The sequence below is a fragment of the Suricata suricatta genome, chromosome 4 (assembly GCF_006229205.1).
Source record: "Suricata suricatta isolate VVHF042 chromosome 4, meerkat_22Aug2017_6uvM2_HiC, whole genome shotgun sequence".
NCBI classification, from domain to species: Eukaryota; Metazoa; Chordata; class Mammalia; order Carnivora; family Herpestidae; genus Suricata; species Suricata suricatta.
Window position 1 is genome coordinate 130,423,988 of NC_043703.1, and position 15,581 is coordinate 130,439,568.

Sequence of the window (15,581 nt, forward strand, 5' to 3'; positions counted from 1 at the left end):
TATAAGTCTAATTACATGAAATAGAAGTGAGGGTTTTGATTTTTTACTTTGCTTTTCTGCTTGGAGTATCATTGAAACTACTGTATTGTAAATGATGGAAAATAATTGCATATGTTAAAAAAAATAAATTGTATAAAAAAATAAAAATAATAAATTAATAAATAAATAAATAAAACAAAAGACATATATCCTTCTTCAGCTAAAATCAGCTGGATTCAGCACTGCTTGAGCTGTCTTTTCTCTGATATTAAAAGACCCTCACCACCCTCTTTATAACGTATCTGCAACCCCAGTTACGTGCCCAGCCACGGATATTGGACAGAAAGCTATTCCTGACATTAGTTTTCTATTATCAATGCCAAAACTGGTATATTTGCTTCTTCTACCTTCTGGTTTCAATTTTCTATTTTAGTTACGTATTCTCAGTCTTATTGAATACATGTTCTTTGTTATAATTGGTCTTGAATTGTTTTAGAAAGAGAAAGGGTTAGAGTAAAATACACAAACAAAATAAATAAATGGGCTTCAGGGATTCAATCATTTGGGACCTGCTCTAAATGAGACTCTTGCCTACTGGGCTAACCGGCTCTTGACCCTCCCTTGAAAACAGACGCCAAGTCCAGCCACTTCCTACATCTCCCATCACCATCTTGTGCCTGGACTATCGTAAAAGCCCCCCAGTTGGCCTCCCTGCTTCTATTCCTCTATTCAGACATTATGACCTTTTTTTTATTATTAAGGTAAAATTTACATATAGTGAAATGTTCAGAGTTTGAGCACATGAGTTCTGGTCAATTACTTACCTATATAACCATCACGCCAATTAAGATTATAGAATGTTTCCATCTCCCCCAGAAACTGCTCTCATGCCCCTTTTCAGCGTTCCTACCCCCACAGGCAACCACTTTTCTCGTGTTATCCTCATCCATTAACCTTGCCTGTTCTTCGATTTACATAAATTGAATCATACAGGATGTACCTCTTTGTGTCTGACTTCTTTCATGCAAACAAGGCATCTATGTTTGTGTGTCAGTAGTTCTTTATTAATGACTCAGTAGTTTTCCATCTATGAATAGTCCACAGTGTGTCCAATCTCTTATTGATGAACACTTGTGTTCTTTACAGTTTGGGGTTATTCAAACTATAAAAATCTTATTGTGGACATATGTTCCCATTTCTCCTGTAAATTCCCAGGAACGCAACTGCTGGGTTAAAGAGTAGGGTTGTGTTTAATACTGTACATAGATACCAAACAGTTTTTTAAAAAGTTACACCACTTCACACTGCTATCAACAAAATAGGAGACTTCTGGTTTCTGAACACCCTCATCAGGACTGTGTATCTTTTCCATTTTTTAGCTATTCTGGAGGGAATGGAATGTCATCACATTATGGCTTAAATATGCCATTTCTCAGATGACTATAGATCCTGAGCATATTTGTACATGCTTATTGGCCATCTGTATACTTCTATAAAGTGTCTATTCAAGTCCTTTGCCCATTTTTTAAATTGGGTTGTCTGGGGGTGCCTGGGTGCCTCAGTTGGTTAAGCCTCTGACTTTGGATCAGATAATGAACCCATAGTTTGTGAGGATCAGGCTCTATGTTAACAATGCGGAACCTGCTAAGGATTCTCTGTCTTCTTTCTCTCTCTGCCTCTCCCCTGCTGTGTCATGAACTCACAAACCTCAAGATCATGACCTGAGGTGAAATCAAACACTCAACCAACTGAGCCACCCAGGTGGCCTGAAAACAGCAAATATTTTGAAGTTATCAGGTTATATTTCTTTTGTTTAACCACAATAAAAACATAAAAATTTCCTTCCATCCTCAATTCTATCCTCAGGAGTCCCCAATGCTAGGACTGATTCACTAAACAAATATTTATTGAACATCTCAGACATGTCATGTCCTAAACTAGGTCCTGGAAATGTGATCATAAATAAGACCAATCTCTAGTGTCTAAAAATTTACCTAGTTGGGGCACCTGGGTGGCTCAGTTTGTTAAGCATCTGACTTCAGCTCAGGTCATGATCTCACAGGTCATGAGTTTGAGCCCAGTGTCAGGCTCTGTGATGACAGCTCAGAGCCTGGAGCCTGCTTCTGAATCTGTGTGTGTGTGTGTGTGTGTGTGTGTGTGTGTGTGTGTGTGTGTGTCTGCCCCTCCCCTACTCATGCTCTGTCTCTCTCAAAAATAAACAAACATTAAAAAAATTAAATGGGGTTGTTTTTTTTATCACTGAGCTCTAAGAATTCTTTCTACAATATGGGTACAAATCCTTTGTATCTGGACATAATTTTTTCAGATATATGCATTGCAGATAGTTTTTCCTAGTTTGGGGATTGCCCTTCTATTCTCTTTAATGATGTCTTCTGATGAAAAACAGTTTTTGATTTTGATAAAGACCAATTTACCAGTTTTTTTCTTTGACATGTTTAGCATTTTGGGGGGTCCTCTCTTGGGGGGTCCTCTCTAAGAAACCTCTGCCCTTTCTAGAGTCAGAAGGACATTCTCCTTTGTTCTTCTACAAATTCTGTAATTTTAGTTTTTGTTTAGGTGTATAATACATCTCAAATTACTTTTGTGCATACTATGAGATAGAGATCGAGGTAAACTTTTTTCTGCATATTTATCTACTTGTTCCAGCACCATTTATTGAAAAGACTTTTCTTTTCCCCTTGAATTGCCTTGGCGACACTTAAAAAATCAATTGATCATATATGTATGGATTTATTCCAGGACTCTCCATAACGTCCCATTAATCTTTTTGTCCTCATGCCAATACTACACAATCTTGAGTAGCTTTATAAGAAGTCTTGAAATATGTGATGAAAGTCCTCCAAAGGTGTCCTTTTTCAGAACTGCTTTAATGATGACAGGTCTTTTGCATTTCCATATATATTTTTTGAGTCAACTTGTAAATTTTAATCAGGACACTATACTACTTTAAAAATAAGCATCATGAGGTGCTGCCCCCACCCCTTCCCCCACCTCTCACCCAACATTACGAAAACCCTCCGATGACTCCAGTTACTCTTGCAAGAAAATCCAAACTTTTAACCATGCCTCTGCATCTGGCTTTTCTTATTCTCTGCTGGTTTCTTGTGCTCCGCTGATTCTCTGCTGGGAGCCACACAGTAGGACGCCTGAGCAGAGTGCAGGGAGAATTCTGAAACAAAGGCTGTATGTAACCACTGTACTTCTGTTCTCCCAGGGGCCTTGGACTACTCCAGGAAAGCCCAGTATCAAGAACAATGAAAGGTGGCGGTCCCATGGCTCTAAGGATATTTATCTCCTTTCACAACATCAGTGTCGTACGCTGACAGTTTAGGATTTTCCAAATTCTTGCGTTAAATTTAATACCTCTTCTCTTGGCAGCACACGCTTCCTTACCAAATTCATAGCCGCTTTGGAAATTTTTGTATTATTAATGTTATCACATCATTTATCAGCATTGGCAGCCTGTAATGATGATGTGTCATTCATGTGATGACCTGTTTAAAACGCACGAGCTTATTTTTATGTTAATGGAAAGTCCTTTTATATTTTACATTAATTTTAGTGTAAAAGAGTTTTCTACATGTTTTCAACATGAAAGATCATGTTGTGTGGGAAGAGAGAGAGTTTTACTTCTTTTCCAGTTTACTGTGTTTGATTTTTTTTAATGTTTCAATCATTTTATTATGCACCATGGGTTTTTTTTTTTTTTTTTACATTTTTACTTATTAAGAGGCAGAGAGACACAGCACAAGATAGGAGGGGCAGAGAGAGCAGGGGAGACAGAATCTGAAGCAGGCTCCAGGCTCTGAGCTGTCAACAAGAGCCCAACGTGGGGCTCAAACCCACAAACTATGAGATCATGACCTGAGCTGAAGTCGGATGCCCAACCGACTTAGCCACCCAGGCGCCCCTTATTCACCATGTTTGATTTTTATCTGCAGCATCTACAACTATCTGACATATCATAAATTTACTTGTTTATTCTTTTATTGGCTGCTTCCTCCCAGACTAAAATATAAGCTCCATAAAAACGAGTAATTTCTGTCTGCTTTCTTTACTGCCTCTTGAACAATGCCTGGTTCATAGTAGGTGTTCAATAAATAGTTGTAAAATGAGTGAATCGCCTCCTGCCACAGAAATGGGACTTAGCAACTTACAGCAGGGAGTAATTATTATCTTAACATAATATTTCACCAAAAAATAATAATTAAGCCTCAAAATAAGAAGTTTTCATTATGCAAAATTGTTTACAGTGCAATAAATAAGGATTCCAGCTGCACCAGAGCCCCTGGGTGACTCCCAACTCACTCACTCCCTGGCATTCTCTCAAGTAATTCCTGTGGCCATCAGAGATGACAACTCACTCTAAATTCCAGTCTACACAGAGAACTTCTGTAAACAGGCCACTCTGTCTTGTCATCTCTGCTCAATCCTCCACGGCATCCCTTGTGGCCAGGGCTGGCCTGGCCAGAGTGCTGGCCAAGTGGCCAGGGTCCAAGTCTGCAGAGCTGGAGCCGGGACAGGGCCTCCTGCCAAAGGCAGCACACAAGACTGAGAGCCAGGGGCAGTCTGTCACAGCCCACTAGGAAAAGCCTGGGTTCCAGGACAAACAGAAGCCAGAGGGCCAAGGGCAGAGCTAAGGCTACGTTGCTAGAGCCAAGAGCTCAAAGTAGGTCAAGAACCAGTACAGGGATCGGGGGGCGGGGGGGCAGGGGGTGTACTTGGTCATGGTCTGCGGGAATTCTCAGGGCTGGTTGTGGGCAGGAGGGCAGGGCTGAGTAGGACGGGCTGGTGTAAAGGGCCTGCGGCAGAGCGGACATCCTCACCTTTTCTGCATATTCTCTACTGAGCTCTTTTTCCACAACAGATCCGTGGAGTCTAGGTAACTTCCTGGGAAAGGCTACTCTTTTTCTTAGGGGTCAATTAGAAATGCAATCACTCTTCCCATTTCCAAATACCTTCTGAGCTGAGCTGACCTCAGAGTCTTATTCCATTTAAAATTTGTTTTCAATGTTTTATTTATTTTTGAGAGAGAATGAGAGAGCACGTGAGCAGGGGAGGGTCAGAGAGAGCGGGAGACACAGGATCCAAAGACAGGCTCCAGGCTCTGAGCTGTCAGCACAGAGCCCGATGCGGGGCTCGAACCCATGAACCGTGAGATCATAACCTGAGCCGAAGTCGGACGCCTAACCGACCGAGCCACCCAGGCGCCCCTTTTATTCCACTTAGAAATGATCACCCACCTGGTATTTTTTTAAATACAAAAACAAAAACCTTCCTGAACAGAGACTAAAATTCTGATCAAAATAATAATTATACGCTATAATAGATGTGATATAAATGTAAAGCCACCAATCTCCTGCTACTTCCCCTTTAAGCTGATCTGAGAGTGGACTTCCCGAGAAAACAGTGGATGATTTAGGTCAATGGTTCTCAAACTTTATGGTCCCTGGACCCCTTTACATTCTTAAAAAATTATTGAGGATTCCAAAGAGCTTTCATTTATGCAGGTTATGTCTATCAATTTACCATACTAGTCATTAAAACTAAGAATTGAAAAATTTTTTATTCATTTAAAAATAATAATACTATATCCATTACATGTAATTGACATAATTCTTATGAAAAATAACTGGAACACCTGTATGGCTCAGTCAGTTGAGCATCTGATTCTTGATTTCAGCTCAGGTCCTGATCCCGAGGTTCATGGGATAGAGCCCCTGGTAGAGCTCCACCCTGCTAGTGCTATGACTATCTCTCTCTCTCTCTCTCTGTCCCTCCCCGGCTCGTACTCTCTGTCTCTCTCAAAATAAATAAACTTTTTTCTAAACTTTTACAAAGGGGCGCCAGGGGTGCCTGGGTGGCTCAGTCAGTTGAGCATTCGATTTGGGCTCAGGTCATGATCTCATGGTTCGTGGGTCTGAGCCCCGAGTCGGGCTCTGTGCTGACAGCTCAGAGACTAGAGCCTGTCTTCAGCTTCTGTGTCTCTTTCTCTCTATGACCCTCCCCTGCTCACGCTGTTTCTCTCTCTCTCTCTCTCTCAAAAATCAAAAAACATTTTTTTAAATCATAAGAAAATAAAGAGGGGCGCCAGTCAGTTAAAGTCCTGACTCTCAGTTTCGGCTCAGGTCATGATGTCACAGATTATGAGTTCAAGCCCCATACTGGGTTCCATGTTGATGGCGTGGAAACTACTTGGGATTCTCTCTCTCTGCCCCTCCGCAGCTCAATCTCTCTTTCTAAATAAATAATAAACTTTAAAAAAAAAAAAAAAGAAAAAGAAACCTTTAAAAAAAACCTCCCAAACCAAACAAAAAAATCATTGAGAAGAATGACATTGTTTTATATTTTTACCAATTATTTTAGCATCTGGCTTAATGAAAGACTCTCTCATTTGCTTCTGCGCTCAGTCTGTTGCCATATGTTGTTTTGGTTGAAGCTTATGATGAAAATCTGGTGTCACACACATGTAGTTGGACATCTACTGTTCAGGTGGTACCTGGAAGGGTCTAGGGTACCCCCAGGGTCCTCAGGCCATGCTTTTCAGAGCTACTGGTTTAAATAATAATGACACTGCCATGCCCAACACCCACGTGGATCATGGGGATGAGGACATGCAGAACTCAGGATGAGAGAGAAGATGTCGGGGGGGAGGGGTGCAGTCATGGAACGAGGGCTTCATTATTCAAATATCTGCCCTCACTCCTCACTCCTGTTAGCCAGGAAGAGCCTGATCCCACTGTTCCTTCCTGGGGAAAGGAAATACTGGAACAGGGAATTCCTACAAGTCAGCCTTGGACCGTGATCGGCAGAGACCAAATACTGAATGGGACTGACTTGGGGTGGACAGCAGAGTCCTGGGAAAGAAGCACCAATAGAGTGGTACTCAAGCCAGGATACACTGGATCACTTGGGACATTTAAATACTGATTGATAGAGCGAAAGCCTGGACAGCAGGAGTTTGGAAATTTCCCCCAGGCAAGTCTAATGTGCGGTCAGGGCTAAGAACCACCAGATTGAAGTGGGCTCAAACCCAGACCAGCTGGGTCTAAATCTGTGTTCCACTCGTTACACATACAACTTACTAGTTTCATCACCTCAGGCCAATTACTCGTCTTCAATGGACTCATCTGCAAAATGGGAATACCGTTATGGATGTGGTGGATATTAAATGAGATCATCTGTTTAAAGTTCTTAGCGCTGTGACTCACATAAAATGTGTACTCAGTAAGTCTGAGCTTTTACTACTGGGTATGGTGATTTGGGTGGAGGCTGTCAGTCTCCGTCAACTCCAGTTCCAAGGATCCCACAAAGTAGTTCTCCCGCCTAAGTCCTGTCTCCCCATCTCTGGAAATACAGGGAGTCAGTGACTTCCCCCACCCAGGGTTTCCACAGGGGAAGAAGAGGACAGCTGGCTAAGGGGCACAGACGTGGTATTACTGGAAACAGATGCGTGAGAAGTCAGCGAGGTGCAGTGATGTTCACACCGCGTGTGTGCTCACACATGGGCGTAGAACTCTGCAGTCAGAGTCAGATATTGTTTCTTCCTTTTCAAATTATTAGAACATCTCAAATCTACTGCAGATGGCAGAGGTGGGGAAACACAGGGTGGAAATATTTTAATGGCTTATTCTTGGCCTGTGGACTGTCCATAGAGACCTGAAATGAATGAGACCCACTCATTTGTCCTCGAGAACATCATTACACATTCCACACCGCATTCTGCCTTGAACTCCACGGGTCATCCACAAGACTCAACAGCGACACGAAATGGGGGCCAGGGAAGGATGGAAAGACCTGGAAAGCTCTCTGAACAGGCAGTACAGGCATGACTCAATATTCTATTAAGAGGCAGAATGAATCATGTAACACTCCTTCTAGAGTTACTGGACGTGGACAGCTCCTCCCACGGTCTACAGGGCTGGAATTTGAGAGCCTTCAAACACAGATGTGCCGCTGAGTTCCATGACATCTACCCCAAGAGATGAGCCCGCTGCGCTAGTGACCGCCTAGTTTAATTTCCTTCAGGTTCATTGGCTTTTGTGAATTTCCGCAGAGAGAAGTGCCAAATGGGTTGAAGTAAGTCACAGACATGTGACTGTGGGAGGGACTGTCCCAGACCAATCCTGGGGCTCCTAGAGGAATAAACCTAATCATCTGGAACAGGGTTGTCCAGGCTGTCTGAGACCACGGAGGGAGCCACTGAAACAGGAAGATAATTGGATGCAGGGATCAACAGCTTCGGCAGGAGGAAGATTATACCAGCTGATCCTTCAGCCTCAGTGGGATGAGCCACAATTAGTAAACTTCATTAAGGGATCAACCCTCACATCCGGTCTTGAATACTGACACTAAGTAAGGCGATAGACATATTGGACTGATTTAGGAGGAGACTGACCCCATGTCAAGATTTCACCTTCCATCTAGTCCCATTCCAGGCACACTGGAGACCAGACTACCATACAGAGGCTGAAATCAAAGACGACGGGGTCTTTTGCTTTTTGTCTTTTTTCTTTACTGGTTGTATTCACAGCTCTCAATGTATGCTCCATGGAGAGGCAGTTTACTAGCTTAAAACGCACTTTGCCAAACTGCTTGGTATGAAATGATTTTTCCGGCTTTGCAAGCATGCTTCCCTCTGTTATGCAGGCATTTCCCTTCCACATGCTGTCCTTCTAAGTGTGTCCTTGTCACCGTGGAGGTGGCTGCACAACTCCCCCAGGAGGTGCCAAAGCTCTACCTTTTGACAAGATGAACCTGGGTGGGTCCTGGCTCAGGACCACAGGGGGTGGCAGGGTGGTGATCTATGCACCTCAGGTCCCCCACTGGCTCTGATCCAAATTCCATGGAAACAAGCCTTCAATGGCCTCCAGAATGGGGAAGGCCTTCACCCCCTCAGTCCTCAGACTTCCCCTCCATGGTCTGCACTGGGCAGAAAAGAGCCAGGCTCACTGCAGAATGGGTTCCTGAAGCTCATCCCTGGTTCAAGACCCTCTCCTAGGGTCTCACCAGGAGTTTTCTTTTGTTTTGTTTTTTTAATGAAAGGGTTAGGTTTAAGGAAGCTATGGAGCTGCATGTAATGCAAATCAATTTTTTTAAGTTTATTTTTTTGAGAGTGCAAGGGGGAAGGGAAGGAGCAGAGTGAGAGAGGGAGACCATGGACCTCAAGAAGCGGGATCTGCAATGACAGTAGAGAGCCCACTTGGAGCTCACGCTCATGAACTGTGAGATCATGACCTGAACCGCTCAGATCCTTAACTGACTGAGCCACCCAGGTGCTCCTGAAAATCAATTTAAAGTAGGCTAAAACAGGGGCGCCTGGGTGGCTCAGTCGGTTAAGCGTCCGACTTCAGCTCAGGTCATGATCTCATGGTTTGTGGGTTTGAGCCCTGCATCAGGCTCTGTGCTGACAGCTAGCACAGAGCCTGGAACCTGTTTTGGATTCTGTGCCTCCCTCTTTCTCTGACCCTCCCCTGCTCATGCTGTGTCTCTCAAAAATAAATAAAAAACATAAAAAATAAGTAAGTAATTAAAATCGGCTAAAACATACAGCTCCTCATGTTCACTTCATGGAGGAGGTCTCTAATCACATACTCCTTAATTCCTTCTTTTAATGAGGCTAAATTGACTAAAATAATTTAACTGAGTTTAGAATGGCAATGCTTAGACAAACAAGACTCATACATTTTGGACAGGTCTAAATGTTTTAAAAGCCTACAAAATTAGTTCATTACATTTCTCAGATATTTTAATTTATGCCCCAAATTATATTTGTTTTGCAAACAAATATGTCATTACTTCTGCTGATTCTCCTATTCCCCAGCCTGTGACCTTGGGAGACATGATTGTTTAGGCCAAGGGAAGAAGATCAATTAGGTTACGGGGGAGCGGGGCAGAAAAACAGGGCTGAGAGGGCATTTGGGTGGCTCAGTCGGTTACATGTCTGACTTCAGCTCAGGTCATGATCTCATGGATGGTGAGGTCAAGCCCACACTAGGCTCTGCGCTGACAGCATGGAGCCTGCTTCAGATCTGCTGTCTCCCTCTCACTCTGCCTCTTCCTGCTCCCACTATTTCTCTCTCTCTCAAAAAAAATTTTTTAAAACATTAAAAAAGGAAAGAGAAAGAAAGGAAGGAAGGAAGGAAGGAAGGAAGGAAGGAAGGAAGGAAGGAAGAAAAAAGGGCTGAAGAAGGCATTTTCCCACACCAATGACAGTTTTCCCTGGGACAAAATTAATGTTCTTCACAAGTCACAAAAGCAAACACCAAAAATATATTTTTCTTCCTTTTTCTCTCTCTCTCTCACTCATATACACATAACAGCAAAATAACAACGAAACTTACCTGTTCCTGAATTGCACGTTTTAACAGAGGTAGACCCATGATAAACTGCACTCTTTGAAATGTTAAAGCTCTCATTTCATCCAGATTTAAATCAAACCTGTGAAGAAAAGATACAAAATGAGCGTTAAGGCATTGACTTCTTGGTGACTCTGAGTAGATCCTTTGGACAAGGGATCTGACAGAGCAGACAGCTTTGCTGCATCCCGTCCCTCTCTTATGTGGTACTGCGGGTCAAAGGAGGCCAGCGCTGTGTGTAACACAGACCATGTGCTCAATATGGTGCGGTAAAAATGGAAGGAACAATGGAAGGATTTCCTGACAGGGTGACCTTAAAACAAGACTACAACATCCCCTCTGCAGGTGCAGAAGATTTTCATGTACCCAAAATGACTCAATAGCAGCTACTAGGGAAGTGGGGGGAGAAGCGAGTGACCTGGTACAAGGGGTGGACTGTACGGGCCATGAGGACTGTCACTTAGAGTTTCCTTCAGGAGAACCCAGAGTCCAGAGCAGTTTCCAAACAACCTCCAGCTACCATACCTTGGAATTCATGGTGGCATCCACCCCAGGCTACTTTCCTCTTGTCTGCTTCTAGCTGTGATTGAGTAGGGTAAGGTTCTAGATCAAGGCCATTATTGCCCAATAGGCAACTTACGCCAGGAGACCCCCTTCTGCCACTGGCCCACTGAGACTTTTTATAACTGCACTGTGCCCTTCTCTCTCACTTTACAGTGTCAGCCCTGCCTGCACATGCTCTGAAGCTTCCCCCCACCTCCCTCACGTTATCCTTCACAGACTCCGCCCCCTCCCCTAAGTCACCTGCTCATCTAGTCCCATCCTGGCAGTTGCTTCTCAACAAACCTAAACTGACACATGAGGGGAGATTCCACTCGACTATCTAAAATATTTAAATGCAAAGCATAACCTCAGCCTGGAAGAAACCACATTCAGGTTTGACCCTTGGCTCTGTTTGACCAACATCAAGTGGTCTGGCTTCCTAGTACCTCCATCCTCTCATCTGTAAGACGGGAATGATAACTGCGCATAATTCAGAGGACTGTCACCTTGAATGCTTATCCCAGGGCTTGCATGTATACAGTAAGCGCTCAATAGTATTAACTCCATTCACACCCTTAGTTACCCCACCTCCTCCTCCTCAAGGTCAGGAACTGTGCTAGATCCATTTTTACAGGCTCGGCACCCATCCCAAGGCCTGGCCACAGTATCGCACTAAACTTATTTGCTTCCTATAGTTTCGTGACCAGATGCTGGAGACAGCATTCCCATGTAGGTCCCAAAAGGCATGCCAACTACACATATTATCCCTATGTAAAGTTCATTCCCAATAAGAAATAGAAACTGCATGAGTGCAGGGTCCAAGCCTTGGACTGTCTAGCCCCTCTGGACCAGCACAGTGTCTTCCATTTAAACATTTTTCCTACATACCTGCTGGCTGATTGCCTCAGGCCAACAAGAACCAATCTGACTACCTTGACTTTCATCCATTCAACTGGCAGGTAACAAAAACTTCAAGGGGACCCACCATTCATCCTGGAATGTAAAATAAATACCAACACTCACCCCCCAGAACGCCAGATGGGCACAGAAACTCCCCAACAGAAGAATCTTACTCTTTTTCGCCTTATAAGTCAGCTAGCAGAGCTGATCTGAGAACCACTAGTGGGGATTTCAGTATGAGCAGGACTGCATAAAATCAGCATTCTCCCCCAGGAGAACAGAAAACAAAAATTCCATTTCCAATGAAACTAGGAATCAGAAAAAATCTCCAGATACTAACGCAGAGGTAAAACCTGCTAAAGCATCTGGGTTGGTGCAGGATTTGGGCAGGAGGAGGTGGAAAGAAGAATCACAGAAAGAGGTATCACAGAACAAAGGTCAAATGGTGGCAAATCTCAAAAAACACTGGCAAAAATTCGCTTCCTAATGTAAGATGTACACACTGAAATATAGAACTTGTAGCTTGAATCTGGAAGAGTGAGGTAAGAGTGGCAATGAGCTAGCAGGTGAGAAGGCTCGCTGGTCCGTGAGCCAGGTTTAGGGTCAGGGCAGCATGCAGAATTACATGGACAGGCCATGTTTGAAAGAAACAGTCTACCTCTGGGGCAGCAAGGAAGGGAAAAGGTCCTATGTCATGAAAAGGGACTACCCTGGACCACTATCCCAGCTTCTCCTGCTCCCCAGCCCTGAAACCTCTTAGTAAAACCGGGCCAGGGGCACCTCGCTGGCTCAGCTGGTTAAGCATCTGACTCTTGATTTCAGCTCAGGTCATCATCTCATGGTTTCATGGGTTCCAGCCCCACATCGGGCTCTGTGCACTGACCATGTGGGGCCTGCCTGGGATTCTCCCTTTCTCCCTCTCTCTCTGCCCCTACCCTACTCATGCTCTGTCTCTCTCAAAATAAATAAATAAACTTTAAAAAGAAAAGAAAAGAAAAGCCAGGCCAGCAATCCTTCAATTATATTCCAGTCATCCAATTACAAGTAATAAAAAGATGCTGGCATGGAATTGATACAATGATCCTATAAGAACAATGGGGAAAAAGAACAGCAAATCTATTAATAAGCCAAAACACCACCAGAAAAGAAGGTCTGGCCAAAAACTTGGGACCAAATTTTATCTGTAGTAAAGCCAGCTTAAGTCAGTATATGGGCTGCAATTGCTAGGTGTTAAAGAATTTTTGTGAACTGACTTTTAAACACAGCCATCATCAAAAATTAACCTATATGAAGTTACACTTTAATAAATCATACTTTTGAGTAAACATAATAAATGCTCAAACTCATCACTTCCTAATTGGGTTGTTATTATTTTACCATAATCTATGCACTTAAGGGTATTTATGTCTGTTGGTGGAAATTCTACATAACGGAGGACATCTGGTTCCGCCAGGATGCAACAGCCCCATTCTTTCTCCCAGATCCTCCCTCTTACAAAGAAAAAAACCCGTGAACGCTACACAATAAACAAACATAGGACGCTTCTGATAGGTGCAAAGAAGAAGGCAGCCATCTGCGGGGATGCTCAGGGCTTGAGGAAGGACATGTCAGGGAATTCTCTGAGTCTCCTTATTGCTTCCCATATATGCTGGACAAGATGCTTTAGAATCTTCTACCCCAGAGTTTCCAGCAGGCAGAGACAAAAACTACTGCAAGAAAAGCCTGCTCTCCCTAGCTGAAGGATGTGGAAAGGGTCTAGAGATGCTGGGCAAATGTTAGACTATCTTGAGGAACGCGGGCGGGGGGAGGAAGCCGTGGGCAGCTGGCAGCGGGGGTGCACAATGGGGTTCTGGGCATCAGTGAGGACAGACCTTCAGAACACACGCAGCGCAGGGAGCTTGCAAAGATGGAGGCTCAGCAGAAGTCTAGCCTTAGCCTGATTCGGTGGCATGCTCTGGAGTATAGATGGCACCATGTTGTTGTCCCATCCTGCCATTCAGTCATGGGCAGAAAGCATAACCTCAGGCATTTTCCGGGAACCTAACTCCCATAAGTCAAGGCCAATTCCCAGGAAGTCCAGCTGTGAACTGATACCTGTCAACACTGACAGTAGCTAAGAGATGAGTATACAGGTTTGGTGAAGGGATCAGGGTAGGGTATTAACAGTAATTGCTAAGTAGCTGACTAAAGAATTAGGGGAAAAAAAAAAAAAACTAGGGGCACCTGGGTGGCTCAGTCCGTTGCGCATCCAGCTTCAGCTCAGGTCATGATCTCATGGTTTGTAGGTCTGAGCCCCACATCAGGCTCTGTGCTGACAGCTCAGAGCCTGAGCCTGTCTTCAGATTCTGTGTCTCCCTCTCTCTGTGACCCTCCCCTGCTCATGCTGTCTCTCTCTCTCTCTCAAAAATAAATAAAACATTAAAAAGAAAAAAGAAAAAAAAACTAAAAGAAAGGAGAAAAAGTAGAAAAGTAACCAGTTAGAAAACTGAAAAACTATCACTAATAAATCCAAAATCTGGGCTTTGAAAAAAAAACGTGAGAGGTTGTTGTCAAATGTCACTCTGGCAGTTTTAGCCAATGCAATTTGACAAGGGAAAGAAATGGACAAGTTGAAATTCGAAAGAAACAGGTAAAACTGTGTATACAGGTAATACACAGGTTATATGGACTGTTTTAATGGCCCCTTTGCCATATGTCCTCTGATCCCTGACCTTCGACACTGCAGTTCTCCTAAAGAGGCAGAGTATACATCCCCACCCCGTGAATCTGGGCTTGGCCATGAGATTTGCTTTGGTCATTAAGATATTGGTAGACTTGTGGGGCACCTGGGTGGCTCAGTCGGTTGAGCATCCGGCTTTGGCTCAAGTCATGATCTCGTGGTTCATGGGTTTGAGCCCCGCGTCTAGCTCTGTGCTGACAGCTCGGAGCCTGGAGCCTGCTTCAGATTCTATATCTCCTTCTCTCTCTGACCCTCCCCTGCTCACGCTTTCTCTGTCTCTCAAAAATAAAAAAAATAATAAAAACAAAATAAAAACATTTTAAGATATTGGTAGACGAGTAAAACAAAGGCTTAGAAAAGAGCTAGCACATTTCTCTTCCTCCCTTGATCCTCTGTAATCCCATGGGAATATGCTTGAGCCAATCTAAGAGCATGCCTGGGCTAGCTTGCCATGTGGAGGCAAGGTATAAACTAAGAGACAGGTGAGGAGAGCCTGGCTGTCTCAGCCAAGGCCATTCTAGATCAGCTTCCCTCCAGCAACCCCCAAACGGGAAGAGCCTAGTCAACATCAAAATAGCTGCTTATCCAGCCAACAGCTGACTAGAGATTCATGAATGAGCCTGGCCAAGACCCAAAGACCCTCTCAGCCACCCACAAACTCGCCATCAATAATAAACATTTATTGTTTTGAACCACTATGCTTTCCATCATAGTAAAACGGATACCATAGGGTTGTATCCCTGGAACCCTCCAGACAACCAACTAAAATAACGACAAACAAGACAAGCGGTCAGGAAACACAATTAATGAAAGTCAGTAGCTTTCATACAGATATATAAGCAATCAATTAGAAATACATGGAAGAAAAGATTCTGCTTGCAAAAGTTATACAACAAAAGAAAAATATACTTAGCAGTAAACTTTTTAGATGTACTTACATGAACAAAACTGTAAAACATTCTTAAAGGACATAAGACAAGACTTGAACAAAAAGAAATATGCACTGTGTGTTTTAACAGGAAGACAATATCATAAAGAAATCACTTCTTCCTAATTTATAT

At 43.5% G+C, this 15,581-nt stretch overlaps 1 protein-coding gene across 6 annotated transcripts in view; it reads right to left on the bottom strand.

The window, feature by feature from the left end:
• Positions 1–15,581, bottom strand: part of ACOXL (acyl-CoA oxidase like) — a 327,931-nt gene that overhangs the window by 293,676 nt on the left and 18,674 nt on the right. For all 6 annotated transcript variants that reach the window (XM_029937830.1, XM_029937833.1, XM_029937835.1 and 3 more), the window contains exon 2: positions 10,344–10,440. In XM_029937830.1, coding sequence (XP_029793690.1) covers positions 10,344–10,440 — 97 coding nt within the window. The remainder of the gene's footprint in view (positions 1–10,343; positions 10,441–15,581) is intronic.